Source organism: Cynoglossus semilaevis, chromosome 1 (genome assembly GCF_000523025.1).
Source record: "Cynoglossus semilaevis isolate Cse_v1.0 chromosome 1, Cse_v1.0, whole genome shotgun sequence".
Taxonomy (NCBI): Eukaryota; Metazoa; Chordata; class Actinopteri; order Pleuronectiformes; family Cynoglossidae; genus Cynoglossus; species Cynoglossus semilaevis.
In genome coordinates this window covers 19,010,838-19,029,537 of record NC_024307.1, presented here as the reverse complement: position 1 = coordinate 19,029,537, position 18,700 = coordinate 19,010,838, and the positions used below count along the sequence as shown (strand labels likewise).

The 18,700-nt window shown below is 41.2% G+C and overlaps 3 protein-coding genes across 6 annotated transcripts in view; 1 reads left to right on the top strand and 2 right to left on the bottom strand.

Moving 5' to 3' along the window:
- Positions 1 to 15: 15 nt before the first annotated feature.
- tedc1 (tubulin epsilon and delta complex 1) lies at positions 16 to 3,849 on the top strand. Of its 2 annotated transcripts, none has more exons than XM_025056697.1 (8): positions 16 to 316; positions 593 to 677; positions 1,349 to 1,557; positions 1,636 to 1,773; positions 2,360 to 2,431; positions 2,785 to 2,871; positions 3,082 to 3,201; positions 3,237 to 3,557. In XM_025056697.1, exons 1-8 carry the CDS (start codon positions 173 to 175, stop codon positions 3,336 to 3,338), a joined length of 957 nt encoding a protein of 318 aa, XP_024912465.1. In that variant the 5' UTR covers positions 16 to 172; the 3' UTR covers positions 3,339 to 3,557. The 2 variants fall into 2 exon arrangements, with proteins under 2 accessions (XP_024912465.1, XP_008314979.1); XM_008316757.3 differs by having other exon boundaries at positions 19 to 316; positions 3,417 to 3,849.
- Positions 3,667 to 5,703, bottom strand: pth2 (parathyroid hormone 2). Its single transcript, XM_025061080.1, has 3 exons — positions 5,483 to 5,703; positions 5,129 to 5,295; positions 3,667 to 4,639 (listed from the first exon to the last, which is right to left on the bottom strand). The coding sequence occupies exons 1-3, from the start codon at positions 5,584 to 5,586 to the stop codon at positions 4,422 to 4,424; spliced, it is 489 nt and encodes a 162-aa protein (XP_024916848.1). The 5' UTR covers positions 5,587 to 5,703; the 3' UTR covers positions 3,667 to 4,421.
- Positions 5,704 to 8,676: 2,973 nt separating this feature from the next.
- rin3 (Ras and Rab interactor 3) overlaps positions 8,677 to 18,700 on the bottom strand; it is a 17,053-nt gene continuing 7,029 nt past the window's right edge. The window contains exons 7-15 of one of the 3 annotated variants that reach the window (XM_025056604.1): positions 17,767 to 18,700; positions 16,324 to 16,504; positions 15,502 to 15,673; positions 14,997 to 15,115; positions 14,677 to 14,863; positions 13,506 to 13,637; positions 13,233 to 13,393; positions 12,414 to 12,528; positions 8,677 to 11,203 (exon numbers count right to left, since the gene is read on the bottom strand). In XM_025056604.1, the coding sequence (XP_024912372.1) occupies positions 10,938 to 11,203; positions 12,414 to 12,528; positions 13,233 to 13,393; positions 13,506 to 13,637; positions 14,677 to 14,863; positions 14,997 to 15,115; positions 15,502 to 15,673; positions 16,324 to 16,504; positions 17,767 to 18,700 (2,267 nt within the window). In that variant the 3' untranslated portion in view covers positions 8,677 to 10,937. Of the gene's footprint in view, positions 11,204 to 12,413; positions 12,529 to 13,226; positions 13,394 to 13,505; positions 13,638 to 14,676; positions 14,864 to 14,996; positions 15,116 to 15,501; positions 15,674 to 16,323; positions 16,505 to 17,766 lie in introns of all 3 variants that reach the window. The other 2 variants (XM_025056603.1, XM_025056605.1) reach the window with 2 other exon arrangements.

Below are 18,700 nucleotides of genomic sequence, written 5' to 3'. Positions count from 1 at the left end.
TGTTTTTGTGCGCAGCACGACAGCCAAAAACTACCAACGGCGCCAAATACGACAGCTTTTGAGGAGAAACATGGAGGAACTTAGATGGTTACAATGGTTAAGTGGAAAGTAACGTCCGTCGTCAGTGGTGTTATGACGGAGTGGTTGTGGTGGGAGCCCTGTAGTGTTGGACATGCAGCGGAGAAAAGCCTCAGCGAGTGTGGAGGTGAAGCAGGTGATTGCGACTCTGTGCAGACTGTTAGCGGCCACCGGCCTGGACGTAGTCCCCACACCTGAGTCCTTTAGACGGGCGAAATTCGGTGATGGACCCGAGGTGGTAAGTTCTCAGATCTATTTTTTCCCCTCTATGTCGTACCACGTAATTGATGTCGAACGACATTGTGAGCTAATGACACAAAGCCAACGGTCATCAGGTGAGAGTGGGGTATTCTGAAAGTCCACCAGTGTACTGCCACAAATAAAATAACTATAACACGACAGGAAATAAGATTACTGACGTACAGATCGTAATAAAATTCAATAATCAGAACTGAGGACATTGAGGTAAAATTAAGATATCCATTTGACACTGTTGTTATTTTCTGTGTTTCAGGAAGGTCAGTTTTGGCAGCTGCTCACCAACATCTTTCAGATAATAGACGACGTTCCTGTTGAAGTCACTGACCAGCCAATGAGAGGTCAGGACTATTCCCTATACTGCTCTGGATCTGTGAAACTATTGTTGTTGCTGTATTGAAGTATTTACCACTCAAACATAATCTCTGTCCAAGATCTCATTGATTCACTGATACATTCAGCCAAACCACGCTGAACATATGGAGGTGTGTCGGCCACTAAAAGAAACTTAATGTGTGTTTCAAGTGTCAAAGGCAATGAACAAGAGAGGCACTGTTTACATTTTAAAAATTATTTTTTAAATTGACAAAGCCATTGTGAAATCCTATGAGAAAATGAAGTACCATTAAGTATTAAAAAACTGGTCTTTTAGTACCATAAAGATAGACTCAAGTACAGGGGTTCTTCGACTAATGTTAGTTCCGTTCCTACGGTGCAATGTAACTCGATTTTCGCTCTATGTTGGATCTCACGTACTGTAGATAAATATTTATGTCACTCACCTTCTCTAACACAGTGGTGACATCATAATCTAGGACATAAAAACATCAGAAGAGTCTGACTGACACCTGGGAGCCAGAATGAAGGGCATAAAATAGCCCAGATCTTTTTAATCTGTTGCCTGAAGGCGTTGATTGAGTGTGAAGTTCTACTCACCTGTTGTGTCACAGTAGACATGAATCTTTATAATAATATCTAAATTTTGCTGACTCAGCTTTCTCTCTCCATGTAGCCCCGGTGCAGAGGCAGGTGGTGGCTGCAGGCCTCAGGCTGAGCGGCTTCCACGCCGACTGGCTGTGTGGCAGAAAGGAAGAAGGGAAGAGTTTCTCCAGCAGAGATCTCCTGCTGGCAGTGAGCTGGCTGTTCGCCACAGGAACACTGGAGAAACTGCTGATGCATCGCGTGCAGCGGCTGGACAACACCCTACTCACACTCCGACCTGTAGGTAACAGTAACCTTGTCAGGGTGGAGCAGTGAGCCGTGTTTTGTCTGACAGTGTTCATGCCTGTGTCCTGTCAGGTGAAGACTCCTGTCTGTCTTGACCTTCAGTTTGACCCTTCTTCTCTGAGGAGACTTCAGTGGCTGAGAGGATCTCTGAGGCACCAACAAAGGATTCTGCTCTCCATTCTGGAGGAGAGGGCGCGGTTACTTCACACTGTGAGGAAATCTGCATTTAAAAATCCTTAAACTTTTTTTTAAAAAAGATCTCAGAAGTTTTTCTACCGTTACCCAGTTTTCCATTAAACAAACTTCATGAGCATAAACCAGTGGTTCCCAACCTGTATTGGCGTGTGACCCCATTTTGACATCAAAAATTCCTGGCGACCCTGGACATATTTTTTTTTCTAGAATTAGCTCTTGATCATGTTTGTTATACCCTGTTACAAATACAGAGTAATCAGATTAATGCGCAAAGTTCTCACTTGATCACAGGTGTCAATCAAGATGTTCAAGCTCAGACATTTTTATATTCTGCATTAAATTTGAAAACTTGTTTCATATTCATGAAAGCAAAATAATACCGTTGTCTAAGGTTGTGTGATGTTTTCAGTCTAATTTTATTAAGAATGATAATTAGTTGAATAAAATAAAATCACTTACTTACTTAGTTACTAGGCATTACCGGCAACCCCATTTGAATTCCAGGCGACCCCACATGGGGTCACGACCCCAAGGCTGAAAAACACTGGCCTAAACTTCTGGAAATGTGGTCTAACGTTAACGTTGTCCTTTTTATTGTCAGGTTTTCTCAGCCAGCCTCTCCTCCACTGTGTCCTCCTCTGCTGTTGATCCAGACTGTTCTGCAATAAAACACGTGTGTGTTAGTGTGTGTGTGTGTGTGTCTGAATGTGTACAGTACATGTGTGAGTACATGTTAAACCATAAACAACAGAGGTTTCACTGACAAAAGGCTGTTAATTTGACTAAAACACCAAATTAATATAAAAACATTTTACTTTAAAAATGTAATGTTATAACAAACACAGTAACAGCAACAGTTTCACCAAAATATGAGCAGTATTTACATGTAACTAGGTAAAAAAATGATTATTTTAATTGTTAACAAGTTTTGATAGGAACTTAATGGGAATAAAATAAAAGACTATTTATTTATTATTAACAGAGGCCATAAAGTCCCATTCCCTGCTCTGTGTGTCTGTTTAAAAGGACAGTGTGTGTGTGAAGCAGCTCTGTGACCTGCTGCAGTCGTATTTGAACTGGAAACAAGTGGAGAGTGTCTTTTGGAGCTGGATGGTGAGTTTGACACAACACACACACACAAACACACACACAGGCTAATAAACACTCAGTTTATTTACAAATATTGTCGCACATTTCTGATATTTAACATTATTAAAGTCATGAAATTGTTTTGCTGGATTAGTTTGTGTGCAGTATTTCTAAATATATTAAATATTTATTTGTGTGTGTGTGTGTGTGTGTGTGTGTGTGTGTGTTTTGCAGGACAGTGTGATGGACTGCCACCACGTAGTTTCTGTAGTAAAGGAGCCTCAGCTTATCACCAATGTGTGTCAGCACGGCAACCAAGAACAAGAGAACACACTCGGGCTCCACACAGCACAGGTCATTAAGACACACTCGGGCTCCACACAGCACAGGTCATAGAGACACCATTGACACACACACACACATCCCTCTCTGTTTCTTCATGGAGTGATGAGCTCCTCTTCTACAAACTAACACCATTATCACTACATTGATTGACTTTTTGTTCTTCCCACTTCCTGTCGTCTCTGCCTGGTTCTCTGGATTGGACACCTCATCTGCCATAACCCAAGACCTGCAGAGTGAGACTGGAGGAGAGGAGCCCATTCAGAGAGTACACCTACCCAGCAGCAAGGCACAGCAGAGAGGCTGAGGCTCCAGACAAGCTGCCAGCATCTGAGGCTGTACGGCTGCTGCTTCACACTGAGGCTGCGCTGCAGAAAGTCAGAGACAGACGGAGACTGGACACTCGCATGCAGCTGCAGGAAGTGATTGGTGAACTGGAGGGACTGGTGTTGATACCACCCTAGACCGCTCTGTGTTACAGCCCCAAATGAAAAAAAAGAAGGAATTTCATGTTAAAATCCATGCATGGGAGAGTATATGTTTGGACTTTTACAGATAATCAGATCGTACCAGCACGATGTACATAGTTTACATTATTTTAAATTCACTGTCATTTGCTACACCTCATTTATGGAAAAGGAATAAATGGCTACTCCTCAAGCATTTGTTTTAACAATCATAATCCCTACCCTAATTGATCTCTGGGGAAATTCTTGGGTGAACTGCAGATCTGCTGCAACAGGCTGCTCCCAGGAGGCGCCACCTATGTGGTTCCTCTGGGGCTGGAACCCAGGACCTTCTGCATTTAAGCAGTTGCAGGAACCACTGCACTCATACTATATTGGTAAGTATAGTACAGTGTTTCCCCAACCTTTTTGAGTTACAGCACCTACAGTATTTTAGGAAAGTCCCATGGTGCACCAGTTGGTTCAGATTTTAGAAATGTGTGTGTGATGCATTTAGGGATTAACCTTGCAAACTTGACAAACTTGCACCAATTGAAATCATTTGCACCTTTTTTATTGGTCACAAACAGAATGACTTTCACATTTCCAGGTGTTTATTAAGTGTTCATAGATTAGTTTGTTTAATTCAGAGGCCAAAGTAAAGCACTATAAAAGCAAAACGGCGTGTCATTCCTCAACCTATAATCCCTGAACTCCCTCATCTCAGACGCTGGCAGAAAAGTGACGGCAGCCATTTTGCCTTGCAGTGACGGCAGACAGAATCCATCAGGAAGAGTCAACCACCAGTAGTTTCTGCATGTAGGTGTTGAGCCACTTCTGTCTCTCCATGGAGGTGAGGAGTTTGCTCTTCTCCCTGAAGGCGGCGTCGTCAGCCACCACCATGTTTCTCTTTGTCATCCCAGCTTCTCGAGACGGCCATTCAGACGACCAGGCTTGGTCCATTCTAGCAACATACAGACCATCGTTATTTACCATGTCGTACAGTCAACGATGCAGTTCAACACTTGGACGGTTGACAGTTGTACAATAATCACACTCTCTAACTCAGTGTCAAACTCCAATTCACATTAAAAGCTGGGACAAAGTCGTGGACCAAACTTAATATTTATTTAAGCATTGACGGCAATTGTGCATGTTTTCTCTTCTCTCCAGATGTCATGTAGAATTTCTTCATGTGGAAACAAACTTTAGTTTTGCGTAAACATTGAATCCAAAAGCTTAAACCAAAGCTTAATATTATAAACACATGAGAAATTAAATTTGAAATAAAACACACATCAGTTGTATTTGTTTGTTATTATGTCTCTATCTGTAGCCTTTAGAGTTCCTTTTTAATGTAAATCTTATTGCCAAAAAAAAAAAGTTTGTGCTATAACATCGCTAACATCCTGCCGGAAAACTGCTATCCACTAGTGTTTCTACTCCAGGTCTGACAACGGTGTGTGTTCTCCCTCCTCTCCCTCTCCTCAGTTACCCTGCTTCTTCACTCTCTGGAGCCGTTAGCCAGGTCTTCGTCATCAGCCGTTTGGTTTCAGGACGGGGGCCTGACATCAAACTAATGCTCCAGTCCCGCATAGCAACAGAAGGGAAGAAGACATCCCAGGTATGTTCTTTTGGTTCCTCCGACCCATCAGTCGTCCTGAGTCAGGGGAGGTGACACAAAAATGTAGGCAATGTAAGAAAATTGGAACTTCACTCCACAGTATGGAAGATGAAGCAGTTCAGCTTTTCATAACATGATCATAAATCCATACAAAGAGCTGGACAGACACTGTGTGTGTGTGTGTACCTACTGTGGTACAGGATCTTTAATGTGAAATCAGTACCTCAGAGGGAGTCGTGGTCGAGGGAAGCCATGGGCCAGAAATGTTGAACCCAAAATACAGAGCAACAGAATGTGCAGACGAGGAAGAGCCGACTGTTCAGGCATCCTGAAACAGAAGAAACTTCAAGAAATACAACAATATTTTACTGCATCATAATTCAGTTCCTTGGTTCCTTACCTTTAAAGGTAGGTCATTGTCTGCATTATTAGAAGTTATTATTAGAAATAAAAAAACCTGCATATCTATTTTATTTTAATTTGATTTTTATATGATGGTGATGGTATAAAACACGATTTGACCATAATTCTCAGTGTTGCCAATAGTTGTTTTCCATAAGCAAAGATAGTTCTTCACACCACATGAAAACACAAGTTCTACTTCTCCAAATAAACAGGACTAAAACGAACAACACACAACAAACTAAAGTTAAAACTCTGATCATATATTTACCTGTTTTTCTGAAGCAAGCAGCCAATCAGAGCAAGACCGAAGAGGTTAGAGGTCAGCTGTCATCCAAAAAAGAAACTCCAAAAAAACACTGGGAACTCTAGAAAGTGTCCGATGCGAACAAAAGTCTTAGATAAAGTAAAGAATTCTTTATCTTTATTCTCTCTCTCTCTCTGTTATTTATTTTAATTTTGACTCCAACAAAAACAAGTTTCCACCTGTGCTTTTAGGAGTTGCTGCTGTGTGCACATACAGACGGAGAGCACTGGTTTCTGACCATACACACTTATATACCAGGCTGTAGCATGTGTTTACCCCACTGCCCCACTGTGGACCCCACCCCCACATACACACATATAAGCTAACACACCCCTCAGTGAGCTTGTTAGTGTCCCATATCAAAGACATTGGGCTGTGGCAGAGCATCACAACATCAGGCCTGTTGTCTCTTTGAATATGTCACTGTGTGTGTGTGTATGTGTGTGAGAGAGAGAGAGACAGCAGTGTATTTATTCATATTCTGTGAGAACGAGGACAAACAGCGCTGTCATTAAAAGGTGAAAATTCCGTTCAGTAAAAATTCTTGTACTCCCTTTTTTTAGTTTGAAGCAGCGGCTCTAAGGTTTCCGTCATTGTTTATTTTGTATTTTATTTAATTTTACCAGGTAAGAATGACATCTGTTTTTTTTTTTTCAAAAACAATTAATCACTAACAAAATAAAAAAAATTCTGGATTTTATTTTTGTCTGTTGCTCACTTTATTTTTCTACAGGGGGCGCTATGGGGCCTCAGGCAATTGGAGAAAAGACAAAGGGAAAAACTGAAATTATTTTTTAGTTTATTATTATTTAAAATAACCATATGTCCAGAACCATACAACACATAAACTGAACATCCCGATGGCACCTGAACGCACCATCATAATTACGTCATGATCTGTGTGGACCTGGTCGTTTGGGCCTGTTATCGAGCTGCCCTGCTCCTCAAGCTAGAGTGCAGCTAGCTAACGCATGTTCATTAATACATTTTCTTTTGCTAAACAAAGTAATATTTATTGAATAGTGAATAAATGTAAGAACGTTCATTCTAAAAGTTGATGTTTCTTTACATATTTTGGGTTTACAAATGCCCAGAAGCTAATGCTGTTTGGATGAGCGGGTCTTAGCCTGGAAAGGTTTGGAAACCCAGGACAACTTTACTTAGTCTCTGTGAAGGTTGTGAACACAACCCTGATAGCTCCTCCCTTAGCCCCGCCCCCTGCCCAGGTGTAGTATATAATACTTAACCATGGCTCAGTTTAGCCTGTTGCTAGCTCCCTAGAGAGTTAGGTGTTTGTTAGGTGTTTGAAGCAGCTTTTCCTTAGTTTCATCCTTATACGCACCCTTTGGTTTGATTATCCTTATACACACCCTTTGGTTTGATTGTTTTTGGACATTTTTATTCTTATCCTGTACCTAATGTACATTTCTGTTTGATTCCTTGCTTTGAGTTTGTATTTTGACTTTAGATATGTTAAATTAGTAACCTTTTGCTATTTTTTGTTTCTTTAATTTTCAGAGTGGCCTAGTTGACGTCAGGTGGGAGGCTAGGCACCGTGATGAGGACCACACTCCTGTTGGTCGTAAGTAGACATTCTTAATGCATGTCTTGTAGCTCTTTCTTTAGCGTTGCCCCAGCTCACTGATTTGGGTTCTCTGCTATAATTATTATAGTTGTATTTATTTTATTTATTTACTCTGCCTCCTCAGTCTCATTGTTTGTGACAGGCCTTAATTCTTTGTCATGTGGTTTTTCTTTGATTGACGTTTAACATAGTTAAGTAAATGAGTCACAACTAATCAGTGGTATAACTTATTCTTTTTCACCAATTAAACCCGATACAGCTTTAGGCTGAACTGCATCTGCAGGTACTTGGACTGTGGGAGGAAACCAGAGGACCTGCACAAAAAGTAATGCACACTCACACAACATACAAACCTCATGCAGAAATAGCATCAGTTATGGCCATGGCTCAGACCTGTGATCATACAGCAGCAGCAGCAGCAGCACTAACACTAACCAGCCTTCCACCATCTTTAGAAGCACACAAACCAAGGACATTGGAAAAAAGTAAAAGTTTTAAAATAAACAAGTCACAGGTGAATAGAAAATCAATCTATCAAAGGCTGGAGATGGATGCTGGTATCTCTGAGAACGTACGTCAAGGGCAACGCCTAACCTTTGTTCCTGATGCTTGTTTGCACCATCAGTGGCAGCACCATTGTTAAAACCATCTGCTTCCTGTCCTCCTTCCAACATGGAAAACTCTATAATGAGGTCCTTAAATGGTAACAAGCTTCCTGTAAGGTGACCCACTGCTTTTGTTCTCCAGTTCTAAGTCCACATAGTGTGTCATAACCCTGAGGACCAATTATTACATTATTAACTATGTTCAATTTGGCAGAAATGAGGCCATAAACCGTTCAAGTTACGATTTAAAGTCAGTTTAATTAATGTTTAAAAATACAATTGACGAACTGAACCTGAAATACAAAGGAAAGTTCAGGAGCAGTTTAAATGTGGAGCTGTGTTAATTTCATAACTAAAAAATTATATGTATATGCGTGTGTGTATATATGTCTTATTAAGAAAGGTATTGGGTTGCCAGATTTCATATCAAAAATCTTAGTAAAAATTAAAAACTCCTAATTAAAAAAAATATTTTTTGTCAGAAAAACTGACATGATATGGAAATAAAATGACTACTGTAGTGAGAAATAATTTTATTTCATTGGTGTTCTGCTTGTTTACAGATATGAAAAGTACATAGTTGTCACAGTATAACTGGTACAAAAAAAATATCAAATGCTTTTAAAGACACTTAAAAGCCTGGTTAAACTGACTCATTATAAAATATAAGACACATCGGTGCAGATAAAAGCATTATTTACAGAAGAATCTGTTCTAAATGTTTGAGTTTGAGTAGTGATATGTTGGTGCCTCTGTAAAGTCCCGGAACCTTTTTTTTTTTTTTTTGGAGCGAGGTAAACTTGTCTTACCTTGAATATTTGCTGTGAAAGTTCTGATCATGAACACTAAGTGAAATGAGTGACTCCAACACCTGTACTTGGTAACTGACCACTGTAGCTGCTCAGGGCAGAAATGATTGGTTCCCTGGTGTGGAACAAATGCAACATTAATGCAAATGCATTGTCAATTCTCTTTTTGAGAACTGATCAAATTAAGGTCCAGTGTGCAGATTTAGTGACACCTACTGTTGAAACTTGAGATTACAGTGTTCTCCAGTGAACCAATGACATACTGGAATGTGAAGAGTTACTCTGTTTGTGAAACGCTGCCGTTTCTTCTCTAACATTGAGTAAAGCATTGGTGAAATAGGTCATTTCGTCATAGGTCATAGGTCATTGGAAAGCAGTTATGAAGAGATGGTGACGTACACCATAGCGCTGGGTATCACGATACGATTCTATCACAATATTTTGACCACGATAATATCAGATACTGCCATATCGATATAGTGCAATAAATTTCATCCAAAATACATCACGATATCTGTGTCACTGAAGACATTTAAATGTATCGTATGAATCCATTTCACACGAATGACAGCCATGCATGTGACACGAGTAAAACAGTAAAAGTGCAAACTGCCCACTCTTCCAAAAGTACAATTCTGGGAAAAAATGTTTTTAATTTATATGGCTTCAGATTTGCCCTGATTTCTACTGCTTAAACACCCAGCCCCGAACTGCTCCGACTGCCTGTTAAGAGGAGCGTTAAATGTCATGACGCTCGTCTCTTTTGTTTGACATGGCTCAAAAATGGCTTTGCTGATGTTCTTTATACAGTCTTGAAGTGAAGGTGAAAAGGTGAAAGAACAGACATAAGGATCTGAACTGTCACTGTCTTAACCTTAGCTTACATCTTTTTAGGGAGTTGCATTTTTATATGTTTTATATTTTGTTTTTATGATTGTCATCACTTTAATTTCATTCAAAGTCATTCACCACACTCTGAAAGTCAAGTAAAAAATATATAAAAAAATACTGTTTAACATGAAACTGGTCTGTGACACAAAAGGTTGTGATATATATATATATATACCAATATATTGGTTTTCATAATTGTAGGAAAAACCAATAAAGTTACATTATGCTAATATTAGCCAATATCATCGGTTGGCTGACATTATTGGACATTCCTAATATATATACATATTTTTATGCAGCATATGTATTTATGAATATACTTATAACAGCTTTAGGTCTTACTGCCACAAAACTGAAATTAAGAAACCAAGTATTTTACCTGTGTAAACTGGATGTGTTATGCTTTAAGAAAAGCCAAGTTTGGCACCGTGCAGTAGATGGCACAGAGGATGCTGCTGTTGGTGTTTGTTCTGTGTGAGAGCAGACATGCAGAATAACAGATAAACACCTGAGATCGGTCCTGAGACTTTGATGCACTGGCAAAACACGCACTCCTCCCTTTCTTTGATGTTAGATGCAGTGCTGTAGTTAATACATGTTAGAACACACAAATATTCTCCATCCATCTGATACTGACCACAGATATAAAACGAACCACAAAGTCTGACCACCTCCTATGGCTGTGGTCAATTGAAGACCTAATCCTTAATAAGGAATTCTTTGGCCCCCGACACATGTAAAGTACATGCAGACTCCACAGAGAAAAGGCGGAGCTGGAAGTAGCTGATGAGCAGACTAACTGTGACAGTGAAGCCTCCTAAATGCTGCACACTGGACCTTTAACAAATGTATAAATAAAAGTTGAAAAACCACCATGTAAAGAAACTACATGTCCAGTACTTGTATCAGGAGGTCAGTTAATCTGGACCCTGCTGTGTTGGTACGATGTACACTGATGTTAGTACTTATGATTTCAATCCCATGTTCTTCCTCTGCATGGTCAGTATTTCATTCTTCATTACTTCCTGTGAGGTCACTGACCCCCGTGTCTAATGTTTGCTGTTTGGCAGTGGGAGCAGTTACAGGCTGATCAGACTCTCCTCCTCCTCATCCTCTGCCACTGGTTCCTCCGTGGCTTCCATTTCTGTGGAGAGAGCTTCTGCAGGTGGTGCAGGAGGCGGGTCGGTGGGGCAGCTGCGGGGGGGCTGTTTGCTGGGCTGGCTGACGGGATGGTAAAGAAAGCAGTAGCCTCCAGGTTGACAGCCACTCTTAACACTGAGAGCCAGATCAGTGGAGACGCAGGGCTGCTGAACACCATCTATATACACGCTGAGCGTGAAGCCCTCTGTGGGAGTTAAACAGACAGACAGGACGTTACTGAGCGTGTCCAGGGCACAAACAAACGATCGTGATCGCTGCGAAGTCGGGTCCTCTGACCATTTTAGGTGTTTGGATTGAAAGAAAAAAGTCTGGTGAGAATTTAGAAGAAGAATTTAGAAGAAGCTGCAAAACAATGTGTGTACAAACAAGTATTGATTATGTGTGAGAAATTCACTCTGTCCTAACACAGTACCCTGTTCCATTAAACATGCTCATTTTGACTAAATTATGTCAAAAGAAGAACTGCATGGGGTCCTCGAAATTATGTCAAAAGAAGAACTGCATGGATTTCTCAGCAAGAATTTTATATGTCCGGGGTCCTCATCGCCATCTCTCATAAATGTATTAATTTTATTATCATTATTTCGTTGTACAGAGTTAAAACTGATTTTACACTGGATCTAGTTGGTGAGCAGACATATGAATATGCTGTCATGTAGTGCTATACGCAGACGATGGCTTTGTTCACATTTGCCGGTTGTACTCCATACATTGGATTGTGCTACGTTCACTTTCTTTCTTTTGTGTTGTTCTTTTGGGAACGTTTTGCCCTTCGTAATGACTCCCAGGTGTAACTCGGACTCTTACGATGCTTTTATGTCCTAGATTATGATGTTACCACTGTGTTAGCGTAGGTGAGTGACACAGGTACTGATGTATGCAGAACCTCCTTTAGTCCACATCTGCAGTTGCTCTTGACAGCGTTTTTACACCAGTAATGGGGAAAAAGACAATAGAAGAGTGTTTTTGCTAAAAGTAAGTATAGTAAGATTTGGTTCTTTTAATCGTATTTGTGAGAGTTTAGTAATCTGTATCTATCATCTTTACACATAAGTTCCAGTGTGATTAAAAACAGTAGCTGTACCTACACTGTTGAATCAGCAGCTAATGCTCTCTGTGAGCACAACTGTGTGATGGAGAGCAACAGCAGCAGCAGTGACTGGTTAAAATGTTAGCTGTATGAATGGTGGAGCATGCGTCTGCAAGGATAAAATGGCAACGTTATTTTTCTCATGGGACATTCAGTAGATGTGGTTGTAAAAGTTGTGTTTTAATCTGGTTCAGTCTGTACTTCAGTGTTGTCTTAGTTCTTTGTTGCGTTAAAGCCTGTGCTCTGTAGGAATTTTCACGACCAGAACCCCTGACTCTCTGGATGTTCTGCTGTTAGCAATCACCTTGTTCAAAGCGTACTGCACACTGCTCGGCCAGCTGTTCAATTGTTGTGGTCGGGAGGACACCCAGAGTTTTAGGGTTGGTTCCAATCTCAGGGCAACACACTGTCAAAAAGTCCTACGTAGAACACATACACAAGGACATTAAACAAAGCGTGAACCCTGACCCCATTCCAAACACACAATGTAGGATCACTGTGTCATCTGTGTGAGTTGTTATCTGTCTGTGAGCCAGCATGCAAATTATAGAAGAGTCTCCTATTATTTATTTTCTCACATAAAACATGACACCCAAAGCTGAGGGTACCGTGTGCAGATGTTTGTGCTTAAGTTTAACAGTGGAAATTGTGACATTTGTTCCACTTGAATCCACCATTAGCTAAAGCACACACACACGGGACATTACTCCTCTGTTTTGAGCGTCCCCAGTGTCAACTGCGCCCATTCTTTAACGCAGTCCAGTCTGGTAATTTATTTTCATTTAAATGTTTAATAAATAGTAATTTAGACTTACTTAATGTAAATGTCATGATAAGAGTTTTTTTTGAAAAACACCTCTGTTGTGTGAACTCTCTTTGTCAGTGTAGGGGAAGTCGAGGGTCCCCCGGAGTGAGGGGGTATTTTGAAGTTGAAGATTTAGTGTGGAGCAAGGATTTTATGGGTAAGAGTGAGGAGTAAGGTAAGGCATTATAGTGCATGTAGCTGTTAGGATCAGAGTAATATGCATTAGGATTAGCAGGTATGTTTTATACCTATGGGAAGTTCTCACAAAACACAAATAAGTGGGTCGGTGTGTGTGAGTGTGTGTGTGTGTACCCGGACCGATCCTTGGGCCATTCTTTCCTGGTTGAGTGTGCGTCGTCTCTCCCAGCGGTGGATGGAGTCCTGCACCTCTCTGCTGAGCTGGCGTGTTGCTGACCTCTGCTGGTCAAAAGTCTTTATGTGCTCTAGAGCTCCGTACGTGGTGGTGAGATAGTAGGAACCTGTTGACACGCGTCATTAGTCAGCATACAATACACGCAGTTATCGGACATAGTTACATGAACAGCTGAAACGGTTGTTCAAACGTAATGAGCTCTTTCTTTTGTTCTTAACCTTCTCCTATTGTTAATGATGGATCCATCAACTCCATCATGTATTCAACGTCCAGCTGCAGAGCAGACAGATTGCATCTGGCCAGAACATACATCATTACAGGCAGGAAGTCGTCAGCTCCATGGGCCCGCCCTAAACACACACACACACACACACACACACATGTTAACACACTTAAACATACACAGGCGTTATGACATATGTATATAATACTGTAAAAAGACTTATGGGGATAGAGCTGTATAATAAAAACAACAACAATCCAAGATGGCTGCCAGTGGATAGGTTTAAACCAATGGTTTGCACGACAGCATCTTCAGTAGATCAGTAGGAGTAAATATGAAGTGGGTATGCTGTGATTACTTCACAAATGACATCAGAGGTTTGGTCATTTACAGCTCGTGTATCAGAAATTTTTTTAATTAAATGTAGTTGATAAAAATATACACACTGCCCATGGTATGGTTAGTCAATAGGCACAGAAGCAACAAATTATGTTACTCTCCTGTCACAGCCAATTGTAAAAGCTTCACCTGGATGTAAGGGTTTAGTTTGGGTGACAAATGGGAGCAAAGAGTGAGGTTGAAAGTGTGTTTTCAGTTAATGCTTCCATCATTCATTCATTTTCTCTATCCTTTTCAGGGATGAGCTGTTTCACCCTACACGGTTCAGTGAAAGTTGCATTGGTAATTCAGTATATATTTAACAGAATCCTGGAATCACTTCTAGTCAAAGGTGGACTATAATTATTAACGTGTGACAGGGAGTGAGTCAGTGATACAATTATAAGACCATTGTCTGCATCAGTGATGTATGAATGAAGTTAAAAGGAACAGATTAGCCACACCACCAGCCTCCAACGTGATTGGTGAGCGAACCAGGGCAGGTTAGTAATAAGTCGGTAACACAAGTAGTGTTATTGTCTGTCAGGCCACAAATGCAAACTAACAGCAGAGGGTCAGATGACCTTATACTGACATCTAGTTCTGGGTCGCATGTACGTGGTTCACGGTCCACTTCTGGCCCAAAGGCCAGGGGTTTGAGCTGGTTTAGAAAAAACCATAACTGTATTTTAACACATGCACCCCCCCACAGGGAAGGAAGAAGAACTACATGCTACACTATATGAACTCAGAATAACAAGACAAAGTTCTTAGTCAGAGTTCCTGACCTGGGCAGCTGACAGACATGCAGTCATAGATGATTTTGCAGGCCTTCAGCAGAAGCTCAATCTTTTTTTGAGGAGAATACTCATAATGGAGTTTGTTGAGTTTGATGCTGATCTTCTCCATAGCAGAGGCCTCAGGGACAGCAGTTGTCACACCTAGTGCTGTGGTAGTGCTTCCTAGAACAGCAGACTGACGCACATGCACACACAGAGACACAAAGAGCATTAATTCGTCTCCTGCTACAAAATGCACAGCATTGTGTGCAGTATTGGTGGCATACTGTTACATATCACTGCACCACTGCACAATTTGTGGGTTCTACCTGGTTCTGTGTCAGCTGTTTCAGGCTGTCGTTGTTGTGCAATTTTTCAAGACACTGGTAAATTTGTTCTCTGATCGGCTTCAACACACTCTTACACAGAGCAGCTTCCGCTATGTTTTCTGCACGGAAACAACACAAAAATAGGACAGCCACTGTTAGCTGATGTAAAAGCAGCATAGTTGTGATAGACAGTAAAGTGTAATCTGAAAACATGCATTCTCCCTAAATGTCTACAGTTTAGCATGTAAATTGTATGTGGTACAGAAGTAGCAGATACTGGTACACAAGCTTAGAGTGCCCTCTAGCGGCTATTGGTGTGAAAATAGTCACACCTGAGTATAAGTTGTAAGCTAAGCCAAAGGATGAAAAAAAGCATGGCTTACAGTCTGGAAAATACGGTGTGTGTGTATATATATATATATATATGTATATAATGTACTACTTTACTACTGGAATTGAACAAATTAAAGGGTGTAGTCCAAAAACAAATACGAGGTGAAGTTACCCAGTTTGTCTTGTGTGTACTGATGCTGCGGCTCCAGCATGGCCTGCAGCTCGGCACTCTGCAAAAGGTAACTTTTTAGCTGAGTCATCATCTGTCTGATCTCCTGTAGCAGCTCGGTGGTAGTGGAGTGGTTTGACATGGTTTCCAACGTGAATGTACGGTGCTCCTTTACCTGGGTGTATATTTGACATACCATTGATTTACAAAAGTTTACAAAATGTAGCATACAGGAACACATTTTTTCGAAAACCCTGACACATGGCTGAGGTCAAACCTTAACACTTGAAGTATTGTGCAATAGCACAAATAATTGGTGTGTTCATACCGTGATGTCTAATCTTTCAAATTCAAATTGAATGTCAACTTAAATAACAATTTACACCATTACTGATAAAAAGCATTTAAATAAAAAAAATAAACGACTTAGTTTAGACCAGAGGTAAATTATTTCGGAGGCTCACAAAGCATTAAGTAGAATTCTTTTCAAAAAACAAAACAAATAAGAGAAGTAATGATTAACTAAGTCCAGTCTGAAATTAAAAGGTCAATCACTCAGTAGCTACAGAGGAACAAACTTAGGAAGTACAGTATATCGTTTGGTCTGAAGTGAAAACTAGAAATCTTTAGCCATTTTGTTTGCTTTAAGAAGGAAGTTAGAGAGTACAGAGAGAAGAAACACACAAGTGGATGGATAATGTTATTCCTGGAAACTTCTGAGGGAGGAACTTCACAGTAACATTTTTGTGAAAAAAGTTATGTAACCAGGTTAATAATACTTCCCTCAACTCTACATCAGATACAGTAGGTTCTTGACATACTCACCAGGTTACCAAAGTAGCTTAGAGGGTCCCTAGCCATCTCTACGATGCGCTGTGTGAGGCGCCGATCATGACTTATGAGGCCAGTGAGGACAGTAGAGAGGCGGTGGCGGGCGCGATCCAAAATAACGGTGGTGGGCGTCCTCCTAATCACTGTCTTTGGACTGCGACTCTCTGCTGGACGACTGGGGAATAATATGGTTTTTATTTGTATTTGTTTTATCTGTAGCTGTGTAGCATCTGTTGCAATGGCCAAAGCTAATTGCAACTCACTAAATTAAAAAAGGTTACTGTCTCACAGCCATTTTACTGTACTGTCCTGTCCTGTCTTTACCATTAGCAACGATGTCTCCCAGACAATCCTGCAGTGGCCACTATTAACTGACCACAACACAGAATCAGTGGGAGGAATTGACGCCTATTAGAAGTGGCAACTTTTCAAAATAAATCACCCAAAAGACGAATGGAAATAAAATACATATCAATGTAAATCATCTGTCAAATTGGTGCCAAATGATATACAGCAGTGATCAAGAACTGGCAGCTAGTTACTCACATCCCTGATGTACAGCGAAGGCCGAGGTCCATATTGGACCAAAGACTAATCCTTATTGGTCAATGAATATGACTGAGTATTGTTAACACGTCGACAGAGAAGTTCCTGCTGGAGAGCCTTAGCTATAGCTCCATTGATACATGACTGCAGATTCAAATGTTCATCATTGTGTTTCACTTCTCATACAGAGGATGCTCTCAGTCATATCGCGGGGCTAAGAATAGCAAAATTTTGCGTTTCCTTTTTTTGAACAGTCGATTTTTTTTTCCTATTTGTGAACCATATTGTACTCTGACACATTTCTTCCTGGTAACCCACTGCCTGTCCAGCTGCATGTCACACTGACAGTGCTAACAAGCTATAGATTAAACTTTAAAATCTCCGACCTGCTCAATGTGGGTGAAGTTTTCTGATCAGAGCAGCATTTTCATAACATCACCAGCCTTTTGACCTCACTTGTCCATCGAGTTTCAAACTTTCTTTTGACCTATCAACGGGTCCCAAGGCAGTGTAATCGAGGACAGACTTTTGAAGTGAGATGAAAACCTGATTAGGAGTAAGCTGAGTTGCGGTGACAATGCATTTGTGCAACAGCATAGTTCCTTCTGTTCCTTGACTTCCTGTTTGTGGTTAGACTAAAAAAAAGAATTAATATTGACTTTTAGTTTATTATAATGGGAAAAGATGACGTAGTGCTAAAGGTTCTGCCTGCCATACTGTAGGTTGCTGGTTGAAATCCTCCACAAGGGATTGTTGTGGCAGGAAGGGCACCTTATGTAAAAACAGTTGATGACTAGAGTTGTGACGTTTTCTGGGGGGCGGGCAAGGGCTCAACCCCTTTTACAGATTAACTGTTAATACAGCGACACAAGTCGATTCAGTGAAACCTACCTGTGGTTTTGCTCTTGTTCCTGGTTCATGTCACCATCTTCCTCAGCGCTGCTGGTTGAACAGGAATCTGGGTCTGTTGTCACAACAGCACTGCCCTGCGGTGAGTACAGTGACACGTCTGGCCTCCTGCCAGGGGATGCAGGTGGGATTCTTGACCCGGTACTCTGATTTGCTAGTCCGCCTCCAGTCTGATTGAGGCCCACAGGTGTGTCTGGAGACAAGGTTTTCCTCCTCGGTGGAGGGACAGGACGGGACGGTCTCTTCACTACTGGTGGACACTGAGGAGCAGAACTTCTTGATTCCACTTCTTTATTCATTTTCACCTCTGTTTTCTCCTTCTCATCCTCTGTCTCCTTCTTCTCTCCGTCCTCTTTTATTTCTTCTTTTGCACAGTTCTCTTGCGGAGGCTCCTCAAACAGCAGGCCTGCTTTAGCTTTTATTTTCACTTCTTTTTCTTTGTCTCCTTCTCCCTCCTTCCATTTTTCCATTTTACCTTTTCTTTTCTCTGAACCGTCTCCTCCCTCTGGTTCGCTGTGTTTCCTGGAGGAGACGCGTGGTACCGGAGCGGGGGGAAGAGGAGGAGCAGCTCGGCTCTGCAGTCGAGGTGGAGGCTTTGACGGAATAGGTGATGATGACACCGACTTCCTCTCTTCTTTCTCTCCTCCTCTTTTTACCCCTCCTCCCTTTCCTTCCTCTTTTTTTGCAGTTACAGAAGGTGCAGTGTGAGCTAAGGGGGAGGAGGAGAAGGAGAGGCCAGCACCTGAGCCCAGGCTTGGTGGTCTTGGTGGGGGACGTTTGTATTTGATCTCCTGTTTTGATTTTGTCTGGTTTAGAACTTTAACTTCTGGCCTTTCCTTCTTTGTTGCCTCTCCATTCTGCATGGCTGAGGTGGAAGTGGTGGTGGTGGGGGAGGTGGAGATGGTGGTGGTGGTGG

Excerpts from the sequence above, each read along its gene's own strand:
- tedc1 (XM_008316757.3), top strand. The coding sequence starts at position 173 with ATGCAGCGGAGAAAAGCCTCAGCGAGTGTGGAGGTGAAGCAGGTGATT. Across the intron at positions 317-592 it reads TCGGTGATGGACCCGAGGTG|GAAGGTCAGTTTTGGCAGCT; the intron begins GTAAGTTCTCAG and ends TCTGTGTTTCAG. Across the intron at positions 2,432-2,784 it reads ACTGTTCTGCAATAAAACAC|GACAGTGTGTGTGTGAAGCA; the intron begins GTGTGTGTTAGT and ends TCTGTTTAAAAG.
- pth2 (XM_025061080.1), bottom strand. The coding sequence starts at position 5,586 with ATGCCTGAACAGTCGGCTCTTCCTCGTCTGCACATTCTGTTGCTCTGT. Across the intron at positions 5,296-5,482 it reads CGACCACGACTCCCTCTGAG|GACGACTGATGGGTCGGAGG; the intron begins GTACTGATTTCA and ends CCCCTGACTCAG. Across the intron at positions 4,640-5,128 it reads AGAGAGTGAAGAAGCAGGGT|TGTACGACATGGTAAATAAC; the intron begins AACTGAGGAGAG and ends TGCATCGTTGAC.